Below are 21,879 nucleotides of genomic sequence, written 5' to 3' on the forward strand. Positions count from 1 at the left end.
GAGTTTAGTTAGCTCTGGTGCCATCTTATGAACCCATGTTTTGTACCATCGATTGCTAGAATAAACATTTCTTAGAAGATATAGTATCACTATCAATTTCAAAACTAAGAGGTTTAATTTATTGGTTAGTTCAGGTGGATTTCTTGATATGTGCAATTAAAACATTTAATTTGATATGTGACAATTAAAAAATATTTAGTTCAAAATCTTGATGTTACAATATTTTGGTGTATGTTCGTGGATAAGGTGGCGCCAATATCCTAAACTTTGAGAGAACTTTACCAGACACCTTGAACACCAATATTAAAACAATGTTATTTGATCACATGAGAAAAATATGCTTCAGAATGTACATAGATTACCAATGAAATATGTACCAAAGCAAATATATTAAAAAAAATCTGCACCCTGGCAGTTTACTTAATTGAGCAAGTGGCGAATAAGAGTGCTTGCGGGTGAGTGAATATCAGCTTTGTAATGAGTAACAAAAATCTCTTGTTGGATTAGGAATACATGTGTGGACAATCAGTCATAATGAAATTATTCTGTGAAGTTTATTTTAAATCATATTAGTTTGTATTTATTATATATTCTAAATATATTTAAAATATAGAATGTAGTAATCACAAATAGTCTACAAATAAAGCCTTTACAAACGTCGCCTAGGAAGTGAAATTGTTATTTAAGGTCAGGAGCTGTATAATTAATTATACATTTTGTCTTCAAAGGGAGAGAATTATCGACCAACTTTATCAGTAAATAGTCTCCCTTAATGTTCGCAAGTAAACAGAATTATCAGTATTTGTTTTATTGTCGAGATTTCGTCGCATTGATCGGTAGTTTTCAAGTATGTCAAGTTTTCAACTTTGTCTAATACATCATCGATAACACTGGCCCGACAATGGGATAGATTAAATACCGGGCTGAAATTGGAAGTAAAATATAGGAATAATACAACTGTGCTTTAATGACTGCATGGTCAGTTAATTTTCAAGTTTAGTGAATGGATATTTTCTACATCGAGGTTTGTAATTACTATGAATTTATATTAATATTCGTAGTCTGTTATCAGTACGTTATCTTCAATATTGCCCCACCTTTATATAGGCCTGCGCTCTTGCTGTTTGATCAGTGAAAAAGGGTGATATATCATTTATAATGATGTTTACTGCATTTTTGCAAAATAATTTGTGAAAAGTCACGCATGGCAGTATGTTTTCATGAATTTTAATCAATTTAGCCATCCCGAAACGCATTAAAATATTAGATACACATTGTGTGACACCGTGTTTTCGAATATCAATTTGTTTAAACACTTAAAATATCAGTTGGTAGTGTATGAAATACTTCTTGTATTTGTCTTATCCAAATACAAATATTGGCTCAACTATTATTGTTTATTTTCGATGCCCTCATGCATGTAAGTCTTTATAAATAAAGGAATACAATCGATTTGCCGAGCACTTAAACAATTTCCCAATACTATCGTACCCATAAGCTGGATAAAGTCAATGTAATATACACGGAAAGGTGTGCAATTTTCATTTTCGAAAATGCGATAACATTTTCAGTGTTGATACAATGTTCATTTCCTAGTATCATTATTTCAGTCAATATACACGTCACAAAAGAATGTGAAGAAACTAGCTTACTTCTTGAATGTCAAGTCCGACGTCAAAGGCTCATACTAGCAAAGATGTGAGGCCAAGGCTATAAACAAACAGGAATTAAGCGAGAAAACGGAAGTGTTAACGCAAAGAATAGTTTGTCACGTGTTGAAAAAAACATTCATCTTGCCAAAAGCAAACAATATTATACCAAGTTAGCTACGGTACGTTACGTTTCAAAGTCAACCTGAGCTGTTTAAATCTAGTGAATGACGTGATCACTTCATTGGCCGATAACACGTCATAGAGTGACGTCATCATCGAAACGTCATTATGGGCGAACAGTGGGTGACGATACAGGAGACGACGTTCCGGAACTGGTGTAACGAGCAGCTTCGCGTGAGCGGCCGGTCAATAGGGAACCTGCTCACGGACCTGTGTGATGGCGTATGTCTGGTGGCTCTGGTCGAGGCGTTACAGGTGAGATGGGTTGAAACTCCAGCAGGCCCCAGCTTCTCGAAACTTCTTAAGTCCCTTATAACAGGATTAAGCTCATCTCAGGCACTGTTTTGTCTTTAATTCGCGTAATATTAACTTCATTAAGAGTTATTAGACTTTAAATAGCAATTACTTTTATGGTTATCACAATAAACCATATTGTATGTAGCAAAATCACATTTGAGTATGTGTTTTGTCTAATTGAAATAAGCTACTTAAGCCTGTTAAGCTTAAGAAGTTTCAAGAAATTGGGACCAATATCCAAGTTGAGTTACTATCTTTACTTCCTGCTTTAGACCATATATCCGAATGTTTTGTTCCCAGTATTCTACGGTATACGGTAGACTTTCAATTTTAATATGCATTTTTCTACAGATTTCGGTAACACTTTTAAATATATATGATTCTCGAAGTACTTGACAATGCCATAAAACAGTATTTCAAAACTTAAGCCTGTCAGATAATGTTGATGCGCCTTTGCCCTTTAAGTCAGGAGAACTTTCTCGTCAATGGCTTCTTTCGGGAAGTGGATTTCTTAAACAATTTAGCGATAACAAATCAGTTAAAACTAAATAATCAACCGAAATGTGCATTTCATAAATTGTAACTCGGTGTTTTCCCGCCGCAGCTTCGTAAAATCGGGAAGGTATACACAAAACCGACGTCGAAGATCCAGCAGCTCCAGAACGCCTCTCTGGCGCTCAAGGCCATTGCCGACGACAACGTCAAACTCGTCAACGTAGGTGAGTGACATCACGCTACATAAAAGTCAGTATGTTCACTGGCTCGGAGTCTTAAAAAACTAGATTACATACTGAGTTTTTTCGATTAAACGTGATCAATAGAGGTGGTTTTTGAGTTTTAATTTATTACCTGGTGTCAATAGTTTAATCATCCGTCGATGACCTTGATTTTATTATTAATTATTTTTTAAATTTAAATTAAAAAAGTATAATGACAATTATTTATAAAGGCAAATGTAAATATGCATTAAAAGATGTCAAATGTTCGTGCCACCTAAGATTATATAAATCTTCCATATATAAGGTTTTCTATTATTATCAAATGGTTCACATCATATGTTTGAATACATTATAAACTTCATCTTTAACAAAAGCAAACAGCGGCAACCCACACATAATTTGCACGCAATGGTGACTCCATTGTGTCACCCACCCACCCGACTATAGACGTTACAAAGCTGTTTTAATGAACCACTTACCTGCGGTCCTTTACACTACATATATGTTTTGTATTTTATCTTGTTAACGCTTGATTTGATAGAGGTTTTATCAGTTTTTAATTTGAATTTAAATCTGAACATCTATCAATTTGATGTAAACGTTTCTATGTTATAAATTTGTTTTAGCAGAAATATTTTTTTCCCACAATGACCATCATTTTAGATTAAAATAACTCCTTAATGGTCGTTATCGTTTGCCTGAAAAGACATCCAGCATACCATCTAGAAATTATTCAATTATTTTGCATTCTTCAAATGCTATTAGTCAATAAAAAGAAAAAAAAATATCACTCAAATCTCTCTTTTACAACTTCAGGCGGTGATGACATAGTAAATGGGAACGTCAAAATTATCCTGGGTCTGGTCTGGTCCCTGGTCCAGCGGTACCAGATCGCCGGCCGGAAGGGCAAGGCGCCGCCGCGGAAGCTGATGACGCTTTGGTTTCGGGCGTTACTTCCGGATCTTGACATCACCAACTTTACAAGTGATTGGAATGATGGAGTTGCATTGCAGTAAGTATAAGAATTCGGGTGTTTAAATATGACATTGTCGTTATTCATTTCATGAACTTCGAAAGAGTACCGAATGCCATGAAACTTTTTCCGTTGGTTAAATATGTGTGAGGTGTACACTTTCAATGGTTCCAATTTAAACTTTGTTGAAATAAATCCAACTCCATCTATAACCTACTGAAAAAAGTTCTTTGCATGTGCCCGTAGGTTATCATTGACATTTGGATAAGGTTTGCTATTTTTGAATTGTCGTGCTTCCAAAACACCATGTTGTATCTGATTCGTAGCAATTGGAGACATACATACTAACAAGAACGATGGTAATCATATAAAGTGATAAACATGTTTATCTCCATTTACAGTGCCCTCTTGGATCACCTGAAGCCAGGGACATCCCCAGACTGGAGAAAACTGAATAGATCAAATAGGTGAGGTAAATACATCAGAGGCTGTATCATCAAGAGTCTAGGAGCGATTTCGCATGTAGGAGAGACAGTGCACTACTACTGCTGATAATCTCTTCTAGATGCGAAATCTCACCTTGGATTGTTGATGAAACAGCCCATGATCTGATTGAGTTGAATCGAATGTGTAATTATTTTCTTTCCGGTAACATTTATCTGTGAAATATGAATGGATATTTTCACTGTGTTGAAATTTAGCCAGTTATACTATCGAATTCAAACATCAGCCCGCTCAGGGCAGCGACAACATATCAACGACATAATTTCCGTGATGACGTTACGTGCGCATACAGTTGGTCACGTTTTTTTTTCTTCTAAAAAATGATATTAAATGCCATTTAAATGGCATACACCGCTTATAGGCATTGTTGGTTTCCGTGTGGATCGCAATATATTTGATTTCGTGAACACCAAACAATCCATTTCGATGCCCTCCTTTCAATGAATGTATTTAGGCTGGTTGGTATCCGACGGGGGAAATAGTCCCGTCGTTCAAATGCCTTTTTGTTCACCATGTTTTCTTTCAAACAAACACAAATCGTACGACGGCGAGTTTTGGTCAAAAACCGAAAAAAACATACGTTCTTCAAGATACCAATACAGAACTGAATTGTTACAATCAAATATATGTACCCAATTATCCCCCTTGAAAACAATTGTTGGTTGACACTTGCTTGCTGAACTGTTCATGTAGTTTGGGAACATAATTATAGACGTCAGCACTCCTACCTCTTTGGTTTTCCCATTCGACAAGGGTGACAGCTCAAATTTATACAACTTTCTTTACAGTCGTTGTTGAATAAATTTCAGAACTATTCAATTCTGTTGACACAAAGGTATGCAATTCACCAGATAGTATCAAACATATGATCGTCAGATGGAAGACTTCTTTATTTCAACATTGGTTTATCACAAGTGTCTTGTATATTTTTTATTAAGATTTTTCACCTTTTCCAGAGAAGAGAATTGTCGACGAGCCATGGTTCTTGCCAAAGAGCACCTGAATGTACCACGGGTTATCTCCCCTGAAGATTTCGCCAACTCTGCTCTGGACGAGTTATCTGCCATGACGTATTTGTCCTACTTCGTGAAACACGAGAGCGCCGGATACTATCATACACTGAACTGGGCGTGCAGGCAGCTCAGGACCACTAATATTACTAACCTCACGGTAAGAGTGAATGTGATCTCGTACATTTTCGGAGATTTTTGGAAGATGTACTTCGGGGACGCAGATTTTCTGACTTACTTTAGTAGCTAGTTTATTAAAAAGTATAATTTAAATGACTGTAGAAATCTTAATACAAAAGCGGACAAGAGATTACACGCTCATAAACGTTTGTCACATAAGTTAAACACAGATTTGGCGTATTTAAAACAACTGTTCTGATTCAGACTGACTGGAATAATGGGTACTTCCTATGCGCGATCGTGCAGTCCCTGGGCGGGGAAATACCCGGATGGCCGAACCTTGACCGCTCCGAGGCCGTGGAAAACTGCCAGAAAGGTGAGAAGGCAATTTGTAGACATTCCCAGAAAAAGAAAAGGAAACGAAGCAGAATCCAAGATTTCACAAAAACCTGGTGATGTCATGAATATTTCAATATTTGGACATTTCTCAATATTATGGGTTTTTTTAAAGGTTGAAATTTCTTACGATTATATAGTTCAGCAAAGCTATTGGCATGCATTTATCATTCACTGGTGTATAACTGATATTTATAGGACTTGATGGTGCAAAGGCGCTGGGTATTGAGCCCCTGATGTCGGCAAAGGAAATGGCGGACCCTAACCTCGACCACCTCACACTCATGGCATACCTCTCAAGGTACCTTGGTATAATCATTGGGATGAACGTGGGAATTTAAAATAGAGGAAACTCGTCATTGGGAACTCCTCGGCCATTTTTATCGAAATCAACCTCGGATGTATTTTGACGGTTTACATACCCAAAACGCGGTAGATCGCGTGGTAATTTTATTTAGCAGTTAAACTTTATGACTAAACTCTTGAGAATCTTAATCATGCTTGCAATAATACCCTTCACTGGCAATCAATTTTAATTTAGATCAATAAATACAACCTAAAACACAACATTTAATTAATGATATAATTCAAAAAATTATGAACTCATTCAACTGATGTACCGGCATACATCCGAGGTTGTTTTCGATAAAAATGGCCAAGGAGTTCCGAATGGGAAACTCATATGAGAATAGGGCCGATTGTTTAGAACGTTCCGAATGGGAAACTCATATGAGAATAGGGCCGATTGTTTAGAACGTTCCGAATGGGAAACTCATATGAGAATAGGGCCGATTGTTTAGAACGTTCCGAATGGGAAACTCATATGAGAGTAGGGCCGATTGTTTAGAACGTTCCGAATGGGAAACTCATATGAAAATAGGGCCGATTGTTTAGAACGTTCCGAATGGGAATCTCATATGAGAATAGGGCCGATTGTTTAGAACGTTCCGAATGGGAAACTCATATGAGAATAGGGCCGATTGTTTAGAACGTTCCGAATGGGAAACTCATATGAGAATAGGGCCGATTGTTTAGAACGTTGTTGAAGCGACTCGTTCGTGTTTTATAAGGTCGCACATAGTTTTATTATTATTCGTGTGAAATGTGAACAGAATGCTTGTAGCAATCATAAACCTGCTACAAAAGTTCAAATGAGCTCTTTTTAATGATCGTTGGAAAATGTGACAAAGGATATTTTTGCCGTAAATCGTTAGTTACGCTAAGGAAAATTGAATCATTTTAGGCTTTGATTTACTTAGTAAAACAACTACAGTTAAAACAGTCAAATCTTGTTAGAAATACTGCTGCAGGTCATATCCCTGAAACTTTGAGAGCAATACAGGTTTGAAAGTTGACGTTAACAACAGTATTTGCCCGCAAAACATCGTCGGATGCATTTCTATGCATAATATATATATTTTTGACCGGCTTTGCATATGAAAACTGCTTTCAAGATTTCAGACCATACAGCCAAGAAAGTCCAAAGCAGAAAGAGTACAAATTCGGTTCAACTTTGACAACATCAAAGCTGGCACTAGGGTATATTTATTCAATATCAAAGTTAGAATCATCAAATATTTTACATTAGATATATATTATGAGTTTTAAAGTAAAAATTTATTTTAACTAGATATAAACCTTGAGATGAACGTTTAAAACGACTTAATTGCGGTTAAAAATAGCAACTCAATAAAATGTGTATGAACAAATAATAGTATTTTAATAGTATCTTTATTTCACAACTGTAAATACAGCTATAGTTATGTTTCGTCAAAGAATTAAAGCAAACTGCCAATCAACGAAAATGCATCGTTATGGAAACGTCTTTATTTCGATTGGTTACCGACAGTTTCGATGATTGTTTGTAGGCGGAGTTTCAGCTGATCAAAGTTGATGAGGGCGTGGTCACCGGCAAGGTCAAGGTCGAGCTAACCTGCGAAGCGGGTCCCGTGCCTTGTGACATCACGTGGGCCACAAAGATCGCCACGTGCTCATTCTTGCCAACGGTGACTGGTGACCATAAGGTAGTTTAAGCGAAATCCTTCTTATTTAAAGTTATAGTAGAAAAACAATGATGTTTTTTATTTAAATATTATGTTGTTTTTTCTCAAACAGTTGCCGGTACGGACGAGGACATAGTTATCCACAGCTGTTCCTAACCGCCAAGGTTGATCCTGCTAAGCTCAAATTGCTAACAAACAACTCTACTTTTCGCATGGATATTGTCAACTATAATCTTATTAACAAAATGCTTTATTCTCCACAGTTGTCGATGCTTTATGGGGAATCGGATGTCTAAGGCTATCAAGTTTCTGGCCAAGGGTGATCCTGCATATGTCAATATATTACCGAACTACTCTATTGGGCGCATGGGCAATGTGTATACTTATACTTTTTTCCGCAGTTGATGGTACATTGAGAAGAATCGGTTGTCCTATCTTGTTTCTTGCCAAGGCTGATTATGCAACGGTCAAAATGATTACCGTTTCTGCAATTTGCCGCATAGGTAACAACCTCTAAATCTTAATAATGTTTTATCATCACAGTTGACGGTACAGTACGAAGAGACAATGATCCAGGGCTGTCCCATCGAGTTCCTGGCAAAGGGTGACCCTTCCAAGATCAAACTACTTACAACCCACACAAGTTTGCGCATGGGAGATGCGCACGAAATCAAGGTATACACGTGAGATTTTAAATATCTCTTAATACAAAATCAAGCAAATTTTGCACATCATGATGTATTTTTGATCAGATTGACACGTTAGTTAGTGGTCAAGGGGAGGTTACAAATAAATCAACCCTGCATATTGAAGAGTTACGGTACATGACCAGTGTGATAGAGGGGACTCGTATATGGCTCTATGGCATTTACTTATCTTTCTCCCTCCACAGGTTGATACATCAGGGAGTGGTCGAGGGGAGGTCATCATGGAATCCACCTCGCCGACGGGAGATTTACGGTATTTGACCAGTGTAAGGGAAGGGACTCTTGTCACAGCCACGTGCCAGCCGAAGGAAGTCGGTAAGCAACTGATGATATACTTTATTACATGTTTTATCAGCGTGTCTGTTTTTGAAACATAACCGTCGAGGTATTGTCATAGCCTTTGTATCGGCGGTAATGACGTCGTTGGCGATGCAGGCGTTTTCTGGCAATAACTTGGAATTTATTTAACTCAATTATTTTCATGAAACATGACTAATATAATGGCAGTACGCATATGCCTAGCAAGTCCTTTAGTCTGGCTTAGCCTTGATGATAAACTTTGAGCTATTCTCCTTGGATACCTAAAGAAAAAAGAACGGACGAGCGTCGGCACTCCGTGTAGTGCTCACTCCGTGTAGTGCTCATGATGTAATTGCATGGCTTCTCTGTGTATAATCCATTGAGACTTCTTTATTTTTGCGTGTAGTTTTGCTTTGTACTTATTGTTATTGCAAGATGTCTGTACTGACCACCATGCATATAAAGAAGGCATCATGTTTATAAGTATATATTGTGCAGGTGTCTGGATTGTGCACGTGTATTTTGGGGAGGAAGAGGTAGAGGGTAGCCCATTGCAGCTGAAGGTTTACGACCCGCAGAAGGCCTGGCTCGCTGGACCGGAACAAGGCTTCGTGGGGGATCTTGTCATGTATAAAGGTAGGTAACCATGACAACCGTTTGTATTATATTGTTTCTTTTTACTAACTCATTGTCAGTGTTGTATCTTAACAGTGTTAACAGGCGCGCAGCTAGGGCAAATTTGGGATTACGCAGGTCGATGCCTTGTGGGTAAATGTAGGAGGGGGTATTTCAAATTCGTTTTTTTTTCTTTTTTTTTTTGGTATGACCTGTTAAAATTTCATTACGCAACTGCGTATTTGCGTACAGTTGGCTACGCGCCAAGACTGCCTAGAATGTACTCGACGTAGATTAATACCTGTAAGATAAACCACACATACCTCTTTTCACTTAGCAAAACACTGTTAGTGTTGTTGTTGTTTTTTTCATTAATAACACCTCAGTAGTTATTTCATTTACATCTTGCACATATTTACACTGTAGTTTTAGCCACATTTTATTTCTTTACTCACACTTGTTATAGCGTTTGTATTGACATTAACCAAATACTAACCTATACTAACCCAAACCATCTCTAGTGAACTGCAAATCCGCCGGAGAAGGCGTAATCAAAGCGGAAGTGACGTCAGACCACGTGGATGTACCACATGACATATCACGTGACTCCGCGGAAAAAGACGTACACGTGGTCATGTTCACGCCCGAGGAACAGGGCTTGTTTGAAGTGAAGGCGTGGTTTAATGACATTGAAATAAGAGGTACCAGCAAACATTGTATCAAAAGAGACCAGATTTATTTTACATAATTATCATTGTTTTATTTATAAACTGTCCTTTTATGAAGCTGTACTACTTGACGTTCAACTTCGGCACATTATCTCGGAATTGGCGTTTAGAACAAGGTGCTGCCGACATATATAGTTTGTGTTTCCCTATCATCTTCGTTCTCAGTCTGAAACAGAAGAAAAACAATCGAGTTATTGACAGCCTTGGCGACATTGTCGGTGGCGTCATGGTCGTTGGCGTCATGATCGGTGGCGTCATGGTTGGTGGCGTCATGGTCGGTGGCGTCATGGTCGGTGGCGTCTTGGTCTACGTTATAAAGTATTGGCCTTTGTCATAACTAAAAAGAAACATTTCAATCTATTCAAATGAAACTTGGTACACATGTTGCAAAAGATGATAAGGACATACACAGCAAGATCCATAATACTGCTTTAAGCAAAAGACGGGTCATGGCTCTTGTTTTAAGTAGATGATTTAAAGTTGATTTACATTTACAACTATACAATGTTTGTTGCCACCAAACAATCGGGTTAATAGAAACATAACCACCAACTTTGTGTTTCCAGGTTCCCCATCTCGAGTCACTGTCGAGGACCCGAGCCAGATCACAGTGTCAGGGGAGGGAATTTTACGAGCAACTAGGGGCGACGACTCCTCTTTCTCCGTCAACGCTTCCGGTGTAGGTGGCAACATCACTGTCAAGGTCAAAGGTAAAATAAAATTAACGTTATGTCTTTAGACTTTGTCAAATCCAATGACCCTTTTCATATTATATTCACCGGCAAATTCGAAACGACTCGACATACTTATGAAATTAAAGTATCAATGATTACCACCATTAGAACATTTTAATGAGAACGAATATTAAGCTTATCGACGAGACAAAAGTAAAATAGTATCTGCAAATGTATCGTACAGAAAATGTTTGAAATCCTGTTTCCATGTTACAGACGCCGAGGGCCGTGACGTAGAATGCACGTGGCGTCAGGAGAACCCGGATGTTTACCTGTTTACGTACCGTCCCCTTACCGCGGGAATATACAGCGTTGACGTCATGTGGAACGGAAAACCGCTTCCAGGTAACGTAGCGTTGACGTTCGTATAGGTTAAACTCTTTTTTAAAATTGTCCAGTGCTATATGACTTAAAAAAGAGTTAAATACCTGTGGGATTATCATGTTAAAGTCTTTGAACAGACGTACAGTAGTTGATGATAGCAAAATAGTAGGCAAAACAAACACCATAAAGATACAGAGGCTGTTTTATTTCGTTTATATCGTCGTTACCATTATCAAAGTTTCTAGTTTAAACATTAGACAAGTCAATCGTCAATATTTGATGTGAAACTTCATCTCATGAAAAGTAATATATATTTGATCGCCATACAATAAACTAGTACATGTACTTGATGTCAGAAATGATCGCATTTACGTCTCTATATATTCCTAAAATATCATCTTTGGTGTTGTTTTTTTCATGAAAATTAAGGATAATACACACGAATAAGAGGTTTTGGTTAAACGATCTATTTTTATAGTTAAATTGGTGCTATTTGGAGTTGAAATAAATGTTTTGGTATACGAACTATTGAATTCCTTCAAAATACCGTCACCTCTAACCGTGTAAATTGGAGTCGATATTGGGAGCACGTTTCGAAGCCGGTGACGAGACTGTCCAACTTACCATGCCATGGCGTCGTCATTATACTAGTCAAAACGTCACCAATAACAGGTCCGTTATCAAGTTGTCATAGTGTAATTCAACACTTCTCTGGAGGTATATTTCAGCTACCGTTACGGACCGGTCAAGCGTGATTACTTTACTTTTACCGGATATCCTAGTCATGACGTCACTGAATGCGTATTTACAGGGAGCCCGTTCCGGCCCCCAGTGACGGACCGGTCACGCGTGGTTCTGATGGACGATCTGACAGACCGGAAGGACGAAAACGATCATTTGGCGCTGGATTGTGGCACCGAGACCGTGCTTAGCTTCAACACCAAGGACGCTGGACCGGGTAAGATCAGATAATGGGTGTTGTTGTGAAGGGCGGGGATAAAATACACCGAGACCGAGGTTAGCTTCAACACCAAGGACGCCGGACCATGTAAGATCAGATAATTGGTGTTGTTGCGTAGGGCGGGGATAAAACACAACGAGACCGTCCGTGTTGTTCCAACACGAGATACATCTGACCGGATGAGCGACAGAGGGTACAACAGGGAGGGGGGGGGGGGGGGGGGGGTAGTTACTCTCGTTGTATCATCTAGCGCTCAATTGTATAATATATTCGACAGTACAGTACGTCTTTCGAAATACTCGTTTTATTTGAACCGTTTATGTAAAATTGCAGTTTTATTCTTATATCTATATACTTATTATCGCAAAGGTTATAAAATGTATCTGTTTACGTTAACGCAGGGAAGTTCTCAGCGGAGGTGCTTTCACCAGATGGTCGACTCCCGGTGAACATACGTGAACAAGATCTGGGAACAGTGCAGGTCGGCTTCACCGCGAAAGTCGAAGGTTTGTGCGTCAAATTTAAATTATGACTATGTTCTGGTATACATGCACACAATTGCAGTTGCGTCCACGAGCGGATGCAGGGGTCGTCCAAGTTTACTTTTAATTTCAATAAAGGAGCAATAAGAATAAAATACACCTAAAATGCACCATTTCGCACAAGAAATTGTTAAATGTCATGGGAGAGTACCCCAAGCTAACACTTTAAACCATACTGTATAAATCTTGGACGGACGGGTTTGTATGCCCCTCTAACGTCAATTCCTTGATCCGCCCCTGGCGTCGGATAAGTTTTGTTAAGCCATGGAGCGAGTTCTTGTGACAAACTAAAGCGTTTAACACATCCTTATTTCTACTTTTTTTGCATGATAAAGGTGTAAAGATTTGATATAAGTAAGTGCAAGTGTAAGTGTAAGTTTAGTCTAGTAATTGCCATGGTCAATGTGTTCGTACAATCTGCTTCAGTACACTCCTATCCTCCCATCTAGGTGACCATTACATCCATCTCTACTGGTCATCGGTGCCACTTGACCGCTCCCCAATCCTTGCCTACTGTCCTGGACCCGTACTTCCGGTAAACCACGCGCACGTGATACTTAGAGGAGAGGGCTCGTCCACCGCGAGGTCCACGGTTCCGGCGGAGTTCATGGTCGACGGGAAGAAGGCGGGGCCAGGTGAGTTATATGTATTTACTAAGCCACGCGCACGTGATATCTCAGGAGTGGATGCGTATATCGCCAGTTTCACCGTTCCGCCGAATTCTATGAGGATGGAAAGAAGGCGGGCATAGGTAGTAAACTACTAACTATTGGAAAACTGCATGCTGTTCTTAAGTTTAAAGATATTTTCTAGTGTGATTTTCCTAAAAAGTTCGCAAATATCCCTTATGATGAATGCATGTACTTCACAACATAAAAATACAAAAATAGCTACTTTGAGACAAAGGGAATTAAAAGCATGGCTTACAGGCTAAGTATTATTTTGATAGTCTCCAACGTTAGTTTGATTATATACATTTAAGTACTACAAATTATTGAACACATGTTTAAATGTTCTCTGAATGTATCGAAGGTCTAGTGAAATACTTAGGTTCACTGAAAAATTGCTTTCGCGCAGGTATCCCCCGTGTCCGTATGACGGGCGTACGGACGGACGTGGACGTTGAGATGCGGGCGATGAAGTATGACCGTTACAAGTGTAAATACGCCGCCCCATACCCCGGTACGTAAAATCGGAGCCGGGTTCATTGTATTTGTGAACGTAGTAGTAGTTTGCCCTCCAAATCGATTCTATGTTGAGTTCTACTTCACGCATTTGCATTGATTACAGTGTTATCCCGACGTATGCTTATGTACTATGTATATAGCTTAGAGTTTATTAAGTTGACCCAAGGAGCGGAGCGCAGCGTAGCGGCTGTGGTTTCTTTTTAGTGAATCTGTACAGTTACAAATGTTCGTAAAATCAGGAATTATTAAAGAAACCGAAGTTGATGATATTGAAAGTACTTTAAGTATTTATAGCATTGTTTTGAAAGTTGATGTACACATTGGAGTTTTGCAGGCGGCTACTTACTTCATGTCGAGTGGTCGGGTTTCCACATTCCTGGGTCACCGTTCAAGGTCAATGTGACGAACAAAGGTCACAGTGACAAGGTCACAGTAGAAGGAGCGGGGCTGAGAGGAGGTTACGTTGGACAAGAGCTGAGGGCTGTGGTCGACACCACAGCGGCCGGAAATGGTAAGGGCTTTGAATTAACATGCTACCAAAAGGCTGCAGTGTTTTTACATATTTACCATTCGATTTGTTACCAGATTCGTATTATTTTAGAACTGAGTTATGAAACTTTGCAACACTACTTTATAATAGTGTCTAGTTAAGTTTCGCCTGACAATTAACCAAGTATTTTAGCTTTACAAACGGTTAACATGTTTATAGAATGACTGTTAAATTAATTTATAAAATTATGAGCTCTTGGCAAGGCCTGTGTTACACGGCATGGTGGTACTTGATCGTAATTACTTGCCATGCTTTTTATAACTTTTCTCCATTCAAAATAAATAAGATTAAAACCACCCGCTAATATCTTGCAGGCGAGGTGGCAGTCGACTGCCAAGGCCTGCGTCACACGGCGCGCTGCGACCTGATCGACCACCGGAACGGGAAATACACACTGCGCATGTTCCCCACGGAAGCATGCAGGCACCGCCTAGAGGTTAAATACGACACTGAACACGTGCCAGGTACGGGCAGGGCTTCATTCACTTATGTCTGTGTATCTCTATGATACATTTTATATTATATCTACAGTGACTTTGATGTTGTTTTGTTATAAAAAATCGAATGATGCATTATCTTAATACAAGCGACAATAAAACAATTTCTAGCAGACAACAAATGATTACCAGGTGTAATAAACGTTTGTATTGTCAACAATAGTCTTCACGTACGTCGCAACTCACTTAAAAGAGCCGGTCTACTTTGAAATGATTGTTTAAGCATTAAACTGATCTTGTTATTTTATCTCAAACCACAGGAAGTCCGTTTATGATCCCGATCGGCGAGCCGCCTGATCCCCGTAAAGTTCGGGTCTACGGCCCCGGAGTACAGTCAGGGGTCATCCAGACGTTTGAGAGCAAGTTTATTGTGGAGACTTATGGAGCCGGCGCCGGGCAACTGTCCGTCCGTGTGCGGGGACCCAGGAGTGAGTCTCTGACTGTTTTTGATCTTTGTTGTAAACAAACAAAATGGCACTTTACAGTCGCTCACGTTAGCAAACTGTGCTGTGTTGTTTCCATGTTATATCGCATGCGAGGAACCAATTCTCTCACATCAGCAAACTGTGCTGTGTTGATTCCATGTTCTATCGCATGCGAGGAACCATTTCTCTCACGTCAGCAAACAGTGCTGTGTTGATTCCATGTTCTATCGCATGCGGGGAACCAATTCGCTCACGTCAGCAAACAGTGCTATGTTGATTCCATGTTCTATCGCATGCGGGGAACCAATTCGCTCACGTCAGCAAACAGTGCTGTGTTGATTCCATGTTCTGTCGCATGCGGGGAACCAATTCGCTCACGTCAGCAAACTTTGCTGTGTTGATTCCATGTTCAGTCGCATGCGGGGAACCAACTCGCACACGTCAGGTAAACTGTGCTGTGTTGATTCCATGTTCTGTCGCATGCGGGGAACCAACTCGCACACGTCAGGCAAACTGTGCTGTGTTGATTCCATGTTCAGTCGCATGCGGGGAACCAACTCGCACACGTTAGCAAACTGTGCTGTGTTGATTCCATGTTCAGTCGCATGCGGGGAACCAACTCGCACACGTTAGCAAACTGTGCTGTGTTGATTCTATGTTCTGTCGCATGCGGGGAACCAACTCGCACACGTTAGCAAACTGTGCTGTGTTGATACCATGTTCAGTCGCATGCGGGGAACCAACTCGCACACGTTAGCAAACTTTGCTGTGTTGATTCCATGTTCAGTCGCATGCGGGGAACCAACTCGCACACGTTAGCTATCGTGATCGACTGTAAGCCTTAACGGAACTCAGGGTTGATGCATGTGTTTCCTCATTCTTTTCACCGTAAATGCTGTTTTAGTGAAGTTTGTATCTTTTGTCGACGACTTGAACTGAAAACCACTATCATTCATATTATTTTAGTTACAGTCAAACCTGTTTTAAGTGGCCACCTTTGAGAAAAGGTCAAAGTGGCTGCTTAAGACAGGTAGCCACTTAATCCAGGTGGGAAAACAGAGGTCGATTATATATCTTAACAGTTACCCCACACCACCATTATTATCATCATCATTATAGAAGTTTAAATACAAATGTAGATAAAATAACTATGAGCTACAGAATTATGCCATGCTTTTCCAGGCGCGTTCAAGGTGGATATGCGCCGTGACCGCGAGGAGGAACGTACGATCGTGTGTCGCTACGACCCCGAGGAGCCCGGCGAATACCACATCATGGTCCGCTGGTCGGGCGTCAACGTACCCGGAAGTCCTTTCGACATTAACATCTTCGAGACCATGGAATCGCTGTACAAGCATGTTCGCGAGACGAAACAGGTACAGTGCAGTGTTTGTTTTATTTCATTTAGTTTTCAACGCGCATTTTTCTTCATACACATGATATCAATAGAGCTCGACGCATTCAACTTAAACCTGGTTAATGGTTAAATATAAAGATTCAATTTATAATGTACCATTTCTGCAATATTTTTTTCACTGATTTATGAACATTTTCCTTTATCTCATTAAATCGTCTACAAAAGATATTAACTGTCTAAAGAAAGATTATATTCTTGTTGAGCATTTGTTAAGGCAATATTTTTGTAGCTGGCGTTTGTTCGTACCCATCCTCTTTAACGTGTTTATATTTACTCAACAGGTGGAGCTAATCGCTGACTATCAGTGGAAGGAGGAAATCTGAGCTTGCGCAAAGCGACATACTTCCGCTTCCGGTGTTATAATGAAAAATGGTGCTTATGGCGTCGCCTAATGACAATCATTTTCTGACCTAGTTATCAGAATGAGTTATACTAATCAGTTAAAAGAGAGATAGTCTGTGATGCCAAAACTGTTGAACAACCATTTTATTATTGCTTTCATACACAAATATGCCCCGGATATACCGTGTACATGCGGAAGTGAACATGCAGCAGACTTCACTGTTTAACAAACAAGTTATGTTTTTATTGTCATTTAGCAAATATTTACAATTGTGTGTATGCAAAGTTTATAAAGTAAGCATTCCTAGACTGTGTTCAATTACACTTATGCTGTGATTTGAACAAAAAAAGTGTTTGTGCCAATGTTTAACATCCGGTATTATACAAACAGAAACCGTATTGAATATAGCCTTTATTTGAACATGCATGTTCATGTGTATCCGTAATAAATATTGCATTTAATGTTTTGCATGTGTTCTTCTCAGTGTAAGTAGTGTAAACTGGGATGTGGGGAGAATGTTACCTTTATAAAAGATTTGCCCCTCAAAGGTTAGAGTAAGCACTTATTGTAAGATTTGCCCTTTATGTAAGATTTGCCCCTAAAAGCTAAGATTTGCCCTTAGGGGTAAGATTTGCCCCTTAATGCAAGATTTCCCCTCAAAGCTAGGATTTAACACTTATTGTAAGATTTACCACTCAACGGTAAGAGTTAGCACCTGCTATTGAAAGATTTGCCCCTTTATGTAAGATTTGCCCCTAAAAGCTAAGATTTGCATCTGAATTTAAGATTTGCCCCACAGAGGTACAATTAGCCAAATTTGTTGCCCCTTAAGTGAAAAATTATCCCCTAAAAGGTAAGATTTGCAATTTGCATCTCAAAAGTAGGCTTAATCATTTGTGGTACAAGGACAAGAATTGCTTCAAATTTTATATAGAATACCGTAAGGAGTTATTCGTCTGAACAAAAGTTTAACTCAACTTATATGTAATTATTTTTGTTGAAAATATTGATTTTAAATACCATTTTTTCCTGAAAAGCTACAGCTTACATGGCACCATTACAATTTCTCAATTGTTTCTCAATCTTCTACACAATAATCTTCCTGGGCGAGCAGCGACAAATGAACAACTACCCATTATGCTAAGTTGATTGTTTTGCACTGTCATTGATTCATTTGATGTATAATCATTGATTTCCCATTAATTTACTCTTTGCTGTAGCTATGTGAAGTTAGCTAAACATACGACATTGGACATTGGACATTCAAAACCGAATGTTGTGCTGGCACGACATTGGACATTGGACATTCAAAAGTGAAAGTCGTGCTAGCACGACATTGGACATTGGACATTCAAAATCGAATGTTGTGCTGGCACGACATTGGACATTGGACATTCAAAATCGAATGTTGTGCTGGCACGACATTGGACATTGGAAATTCAAAAGTGAAAGTCGTGCTAGCACGACATTGGACATTGGACATTCAAAACCGAATGTTGTGCTGGCACGACATTGGACATTGGACATTCAAAAGTGAAAGTCGTGCTAGCACGACATTGGACATTGGACATTCAAAATCGAATGTTGTGCTGGCACGACATTGGACATTCAAAAGTGAAAGTCGTGCTAGCACGACATTGGACATTGGACATTCAAAATCGAATGTTGTGCTGGCACGACATTGGACATTGGACATTCAAAAGTGAAAGTCGTGCTAGCACGACATTGGACATTGGACATTCAAAATCGAATGTTGTGCTGGCACGACATTGGACATTGGACATTCAAAAGTGAAAGTCGTGCTGGCACGACATTGGACATTCAAAATCGAATGTTGTGCTGGCACGACATTGGACATTGGACATTCAAAAGTGAAAGTCGTGCTAGCACGACATTGGACATTGGACATTCAAAATCGAATGTTGTGCTGTCACGACATTGGACATTGGACATTCAAAAGTGAAAGTCGTGCTAGCACGACATTGGACAATCAAAATCGAATGTTGTGCTGGCACGACATTGGACATTGGACATTCAAAAGTGAAAGTCGTGCTAGCACGACATTGGACATTGGACATTCAAAACCGAATGTTGTGCTGGCACGACATTGGACATTGGACATTCAAAAGTGAAAGTCGTGCTAGCACGACATTGGACATTGGACATTCAAAATCGAATGTTTTGCTGGCACGACATTGGACATTGGACATTCAAAAGTGAAAGTCGTGCTAGCACGACATTGGACATTGGACATTCAAAATCGAATGTTGTACTGGCACGACATTGGACATTGGACATTCAAAAGTGAAAGTCGTGCTAGCATGACATTGGACATTCAAAATCGAATGTTGTGCTGGCACGACATTGGACATTGGACATTCAAAAGTGAAAGTCGTGCTAGCACGACATTGGACATTGGACATTCCAAATCGAATGTTGTGCTGGCACGACATTGGACATTGGACATTCAAAAGTGAAAGTCGTGCTAGCAGTTAGCACATTCAAAACAATGTATGACATGTTTTATGAATGAATGGTTTTTTTTACCGACTTTAAATTAATTTTGATGGCATGCAATATTCGGATTTTTTATTTGTTTGAGATATTGTCATGAAATTATTTGAAAAGGGTCAGAGATCACAAAGCAATGAACCATTATAAAATTTATTAGCACCAAGAGAGCATTGTCATGACGATTCCATCGAAATATTTGAAACTTAAGCATGATTCAGATATATAAGATGTCACATATGCAGAGAAAGATTCAAATGAATATACTTATGAATGGTCGTGGATTATATGTAGACAAACAGTGATAATGTTTTCAAAATGGCATATTTTTAATAAGCTTAATTGTTTACACACCACTGCTACACATCTAGTACCATTTATAAAGGAAGTGAATATAATTATATCCACAGTATATAATGACATATGGAAAATATAGACATGCATTGATGATTCCTACAAGTATAAATGTAATCGTCCGTACATCTTTTTTATCTGGTTTTACGTAAACACAAAAAAAATATTGCCAATGAGTCGATAAAGTAACCTATTCCTGCCTGTCGACTTGTTTTTTTATCGACTCAGTTAGTCGAACATGCTACGTCGTCTTCATTTGGTAAAGTTTATATGAAATAATTGTGTTCGATAAACCTTTTTGATAAGTCGACAGAATTACACAAAGCGTTTTATAATCAATCGCATCGACATTAAAGAATTCAAAATGACGTCTTCATCACATACGACATACGTTCTGATAGGTTTTACAGAATATACAATTTATACATGTAAAATGTGACACCAGAGCCATTGGAAATGGCATCTTGGGCAGAACTGACAATGGTTAAAGGGTTGAAAGGAAACAAAGCGCAAATAATTATATAAACCCAACAAATGTGCACTTCAGTATGTGTTTATCTACAGAGCTTTAGAATAATTATATTACATTAATGAATGTGTCTGCATTTACATGGGAATATGTATGTATATCAATCAAAAGGATTGTTTTAATACAACTCTCAATGACAATGGATGTGACTTAAGGCAACATACACACAGTTAAACTTGTCAATGCATAAACCATTGGCGATAATGCTACATTTTGATGCATGGGGATCCCATATAATTTTGGTATTATTTTAAAGGGTACTCCTGACAGATAATTAATGAGTAAAAATGACCTATGTCCAACAATTATTATTTGTATACTGGTTGTCGTTTCATTATATTTTTTCTCTTAATAATTACCACTTCCAATGGATGCCTAAATAATATTTGGTCACTATGAATAGACAGATATACGTTATAATAAACCATATTTTAAAAGATAAAAGCCAAGTTGAATGTCGTTATTTAACACAATAATTTGAATGGACAAATTAGAATTGCAGCCTTATCACCAGTCCAAGATTTCGGATATATATATTTCTGCCACCTCAGAACAGTAGATTCAAACATTTGTCCATGTGTGAAATTCTTATCTTCCCAACGGGCAAAGATAAACAAGTACCCGTATGGAACTCTGTTTTATTGCCTTCACTTTGCTGCATCCAGAACTATTTAAAGAACGATTTGACTATTAACATAATCTGAATCACTGCGCGAATATCTATGACAACCAGGAATTGTCATATATCTATGCGCACATTATTTTCACTACGCACAAAAAAGTTCCAGCGATAAAATACATTTTTACATTATTTTGTTTAACTGCGGTGAGAGAGAAAAACATCTACCATAGTCGCTCGTGTAAGATAGGTTCATGCCAACCCTCGCACAGGGTGTTCTGCGGAAACAGGTAAACCTCGTTTCCGCAAAAGACCCTACGCTCGGGTTGGGCTGAACCCATCTTACAATCTCGGCCATGGAAGATACTAATAGGCTACATAATGTGATTCTTGAGAAAAAATAAACTTGAATGCTTCTACACTTGACAAAAAATAGCGTGAGACGGTGTCCAAGTGTGCAGGTCGTGTGGTAATGGACCTAGCTGTCCGACCAGCCCGTCATACCACACGTTTCCAAAGGTTTCTGAATGAAGTACTGCACAATAGTGCGTCTCTCTGTGCATCGTGACTCCTGCAAGTTGATACACGACTTTCACTTTTGAATGTCCAATGTCCAATGTCGTGCCAACACAACATTCGATTTTGAATGTCCAATGTCGTGCTAGCACGACATTCACTTTTG

At 39.0% G+C, this 21,879-nt stretch overlaps 1 protein-coding gene across 3 annotated transcripts; it reads left to right on the top strand.

Moving 5' to 3' along the window:
• The first annotated feature begins 785 nt into the window (after window positions 1–785).
• On the top strand, window positions 786–17,650 carry LOC128218685 (filamin-B-like). 3 transcript variants are annotated; one of them, XM_052926342.1, is made up of 25 exons: window positions 786–847; window positions 1,611–2,087; window positions 2,734–2,848; window positions 3,665–3,860; window positions 4,223–4,288; window positions 5,282–5,495; window positions 5,720–5,831; window positions 6,050–6,152; window positions 7,306–7,390; window positions 7,720–7,875; window positions 8,398–8,529; window positions 8,747–8,876; window positions 9,360–9,497; window positions 9,998–10,177; window positions 10,771–10,914; window positions 11,155–11,283; window positions 12,074–12,220; window positions 12,625–12,729; window positions 13,215–13,400; window positions 13,843–13,947; window positions 14,287–14,463; window positions 14,817–14,966; window positions 15,260–15,427; window positions 16,607–16,800; window positions 17,123–17,650. In XM_052926342.1, the coding sequence occupies exons 2-25, from the start codon at window positions 1,941–1,943 to the stop codon at window positions 17,162–17,164; spliced, it is 3,321 nt and encodes a 1,106-aa protein (XP_052782302.1). In that variant the 5' UTR covers window positions 786–847; window positions 1,611–1,940; the 3' UTR covers window positions 17,165–17,650. The 3 variants fall into 3 exon arrangements, with proteins under 3 accessions (XP_052782302.1, XP_052782301.1, XP_052782303.1); XM_052926341.1 differs by having other exon boundaries at window positions 788–1,024; XM_052926343.1 differs by lacking the exon at window positions 9,998–10,177 and having other exon boundaries at window positions 789–1,024.
• Window positions 17,651–21,879: the final 4,229 nt, after the last annotated feature.

The sequence above is a fragment of the Mya arenaria genome, chromosome 15, assembly GCF_026914265.1.
Source record: "Mya arenaria isolate MELC-2E11 chromosome 15, ASM2691426v1".
Lineage (NCBI taxonomy): Eukaryota > Metazoa > Mollusca > Bivalvia > Myida > Myidae > Mya > Mya arenaria.

Bases quoted from the DNA above. Each gene is read 5' to 3' on its own strand.
- LOC128218685 (XM_052926342.1), top strand. From the start codon at position 1,941: ATGGGCGAACAGTGGGTGACGATACAGGAGACGACGTTCCGGAACTGG. The intron at 8,877-9,359 runs GTAAGCAACTGA...TATATTGTGCAG, and splicing joins GTGCCAGCCGAAGGAAGTCG to GTGTCTGGATTGTGCACGTG. The intron at 10,915-11,154 runs GTAAAATAAAAT...TCCATGTTACAG, and splicing joins CATCACTGTCAAGGTCAAAG to ACGCCGAGGGCCGTGACGTA.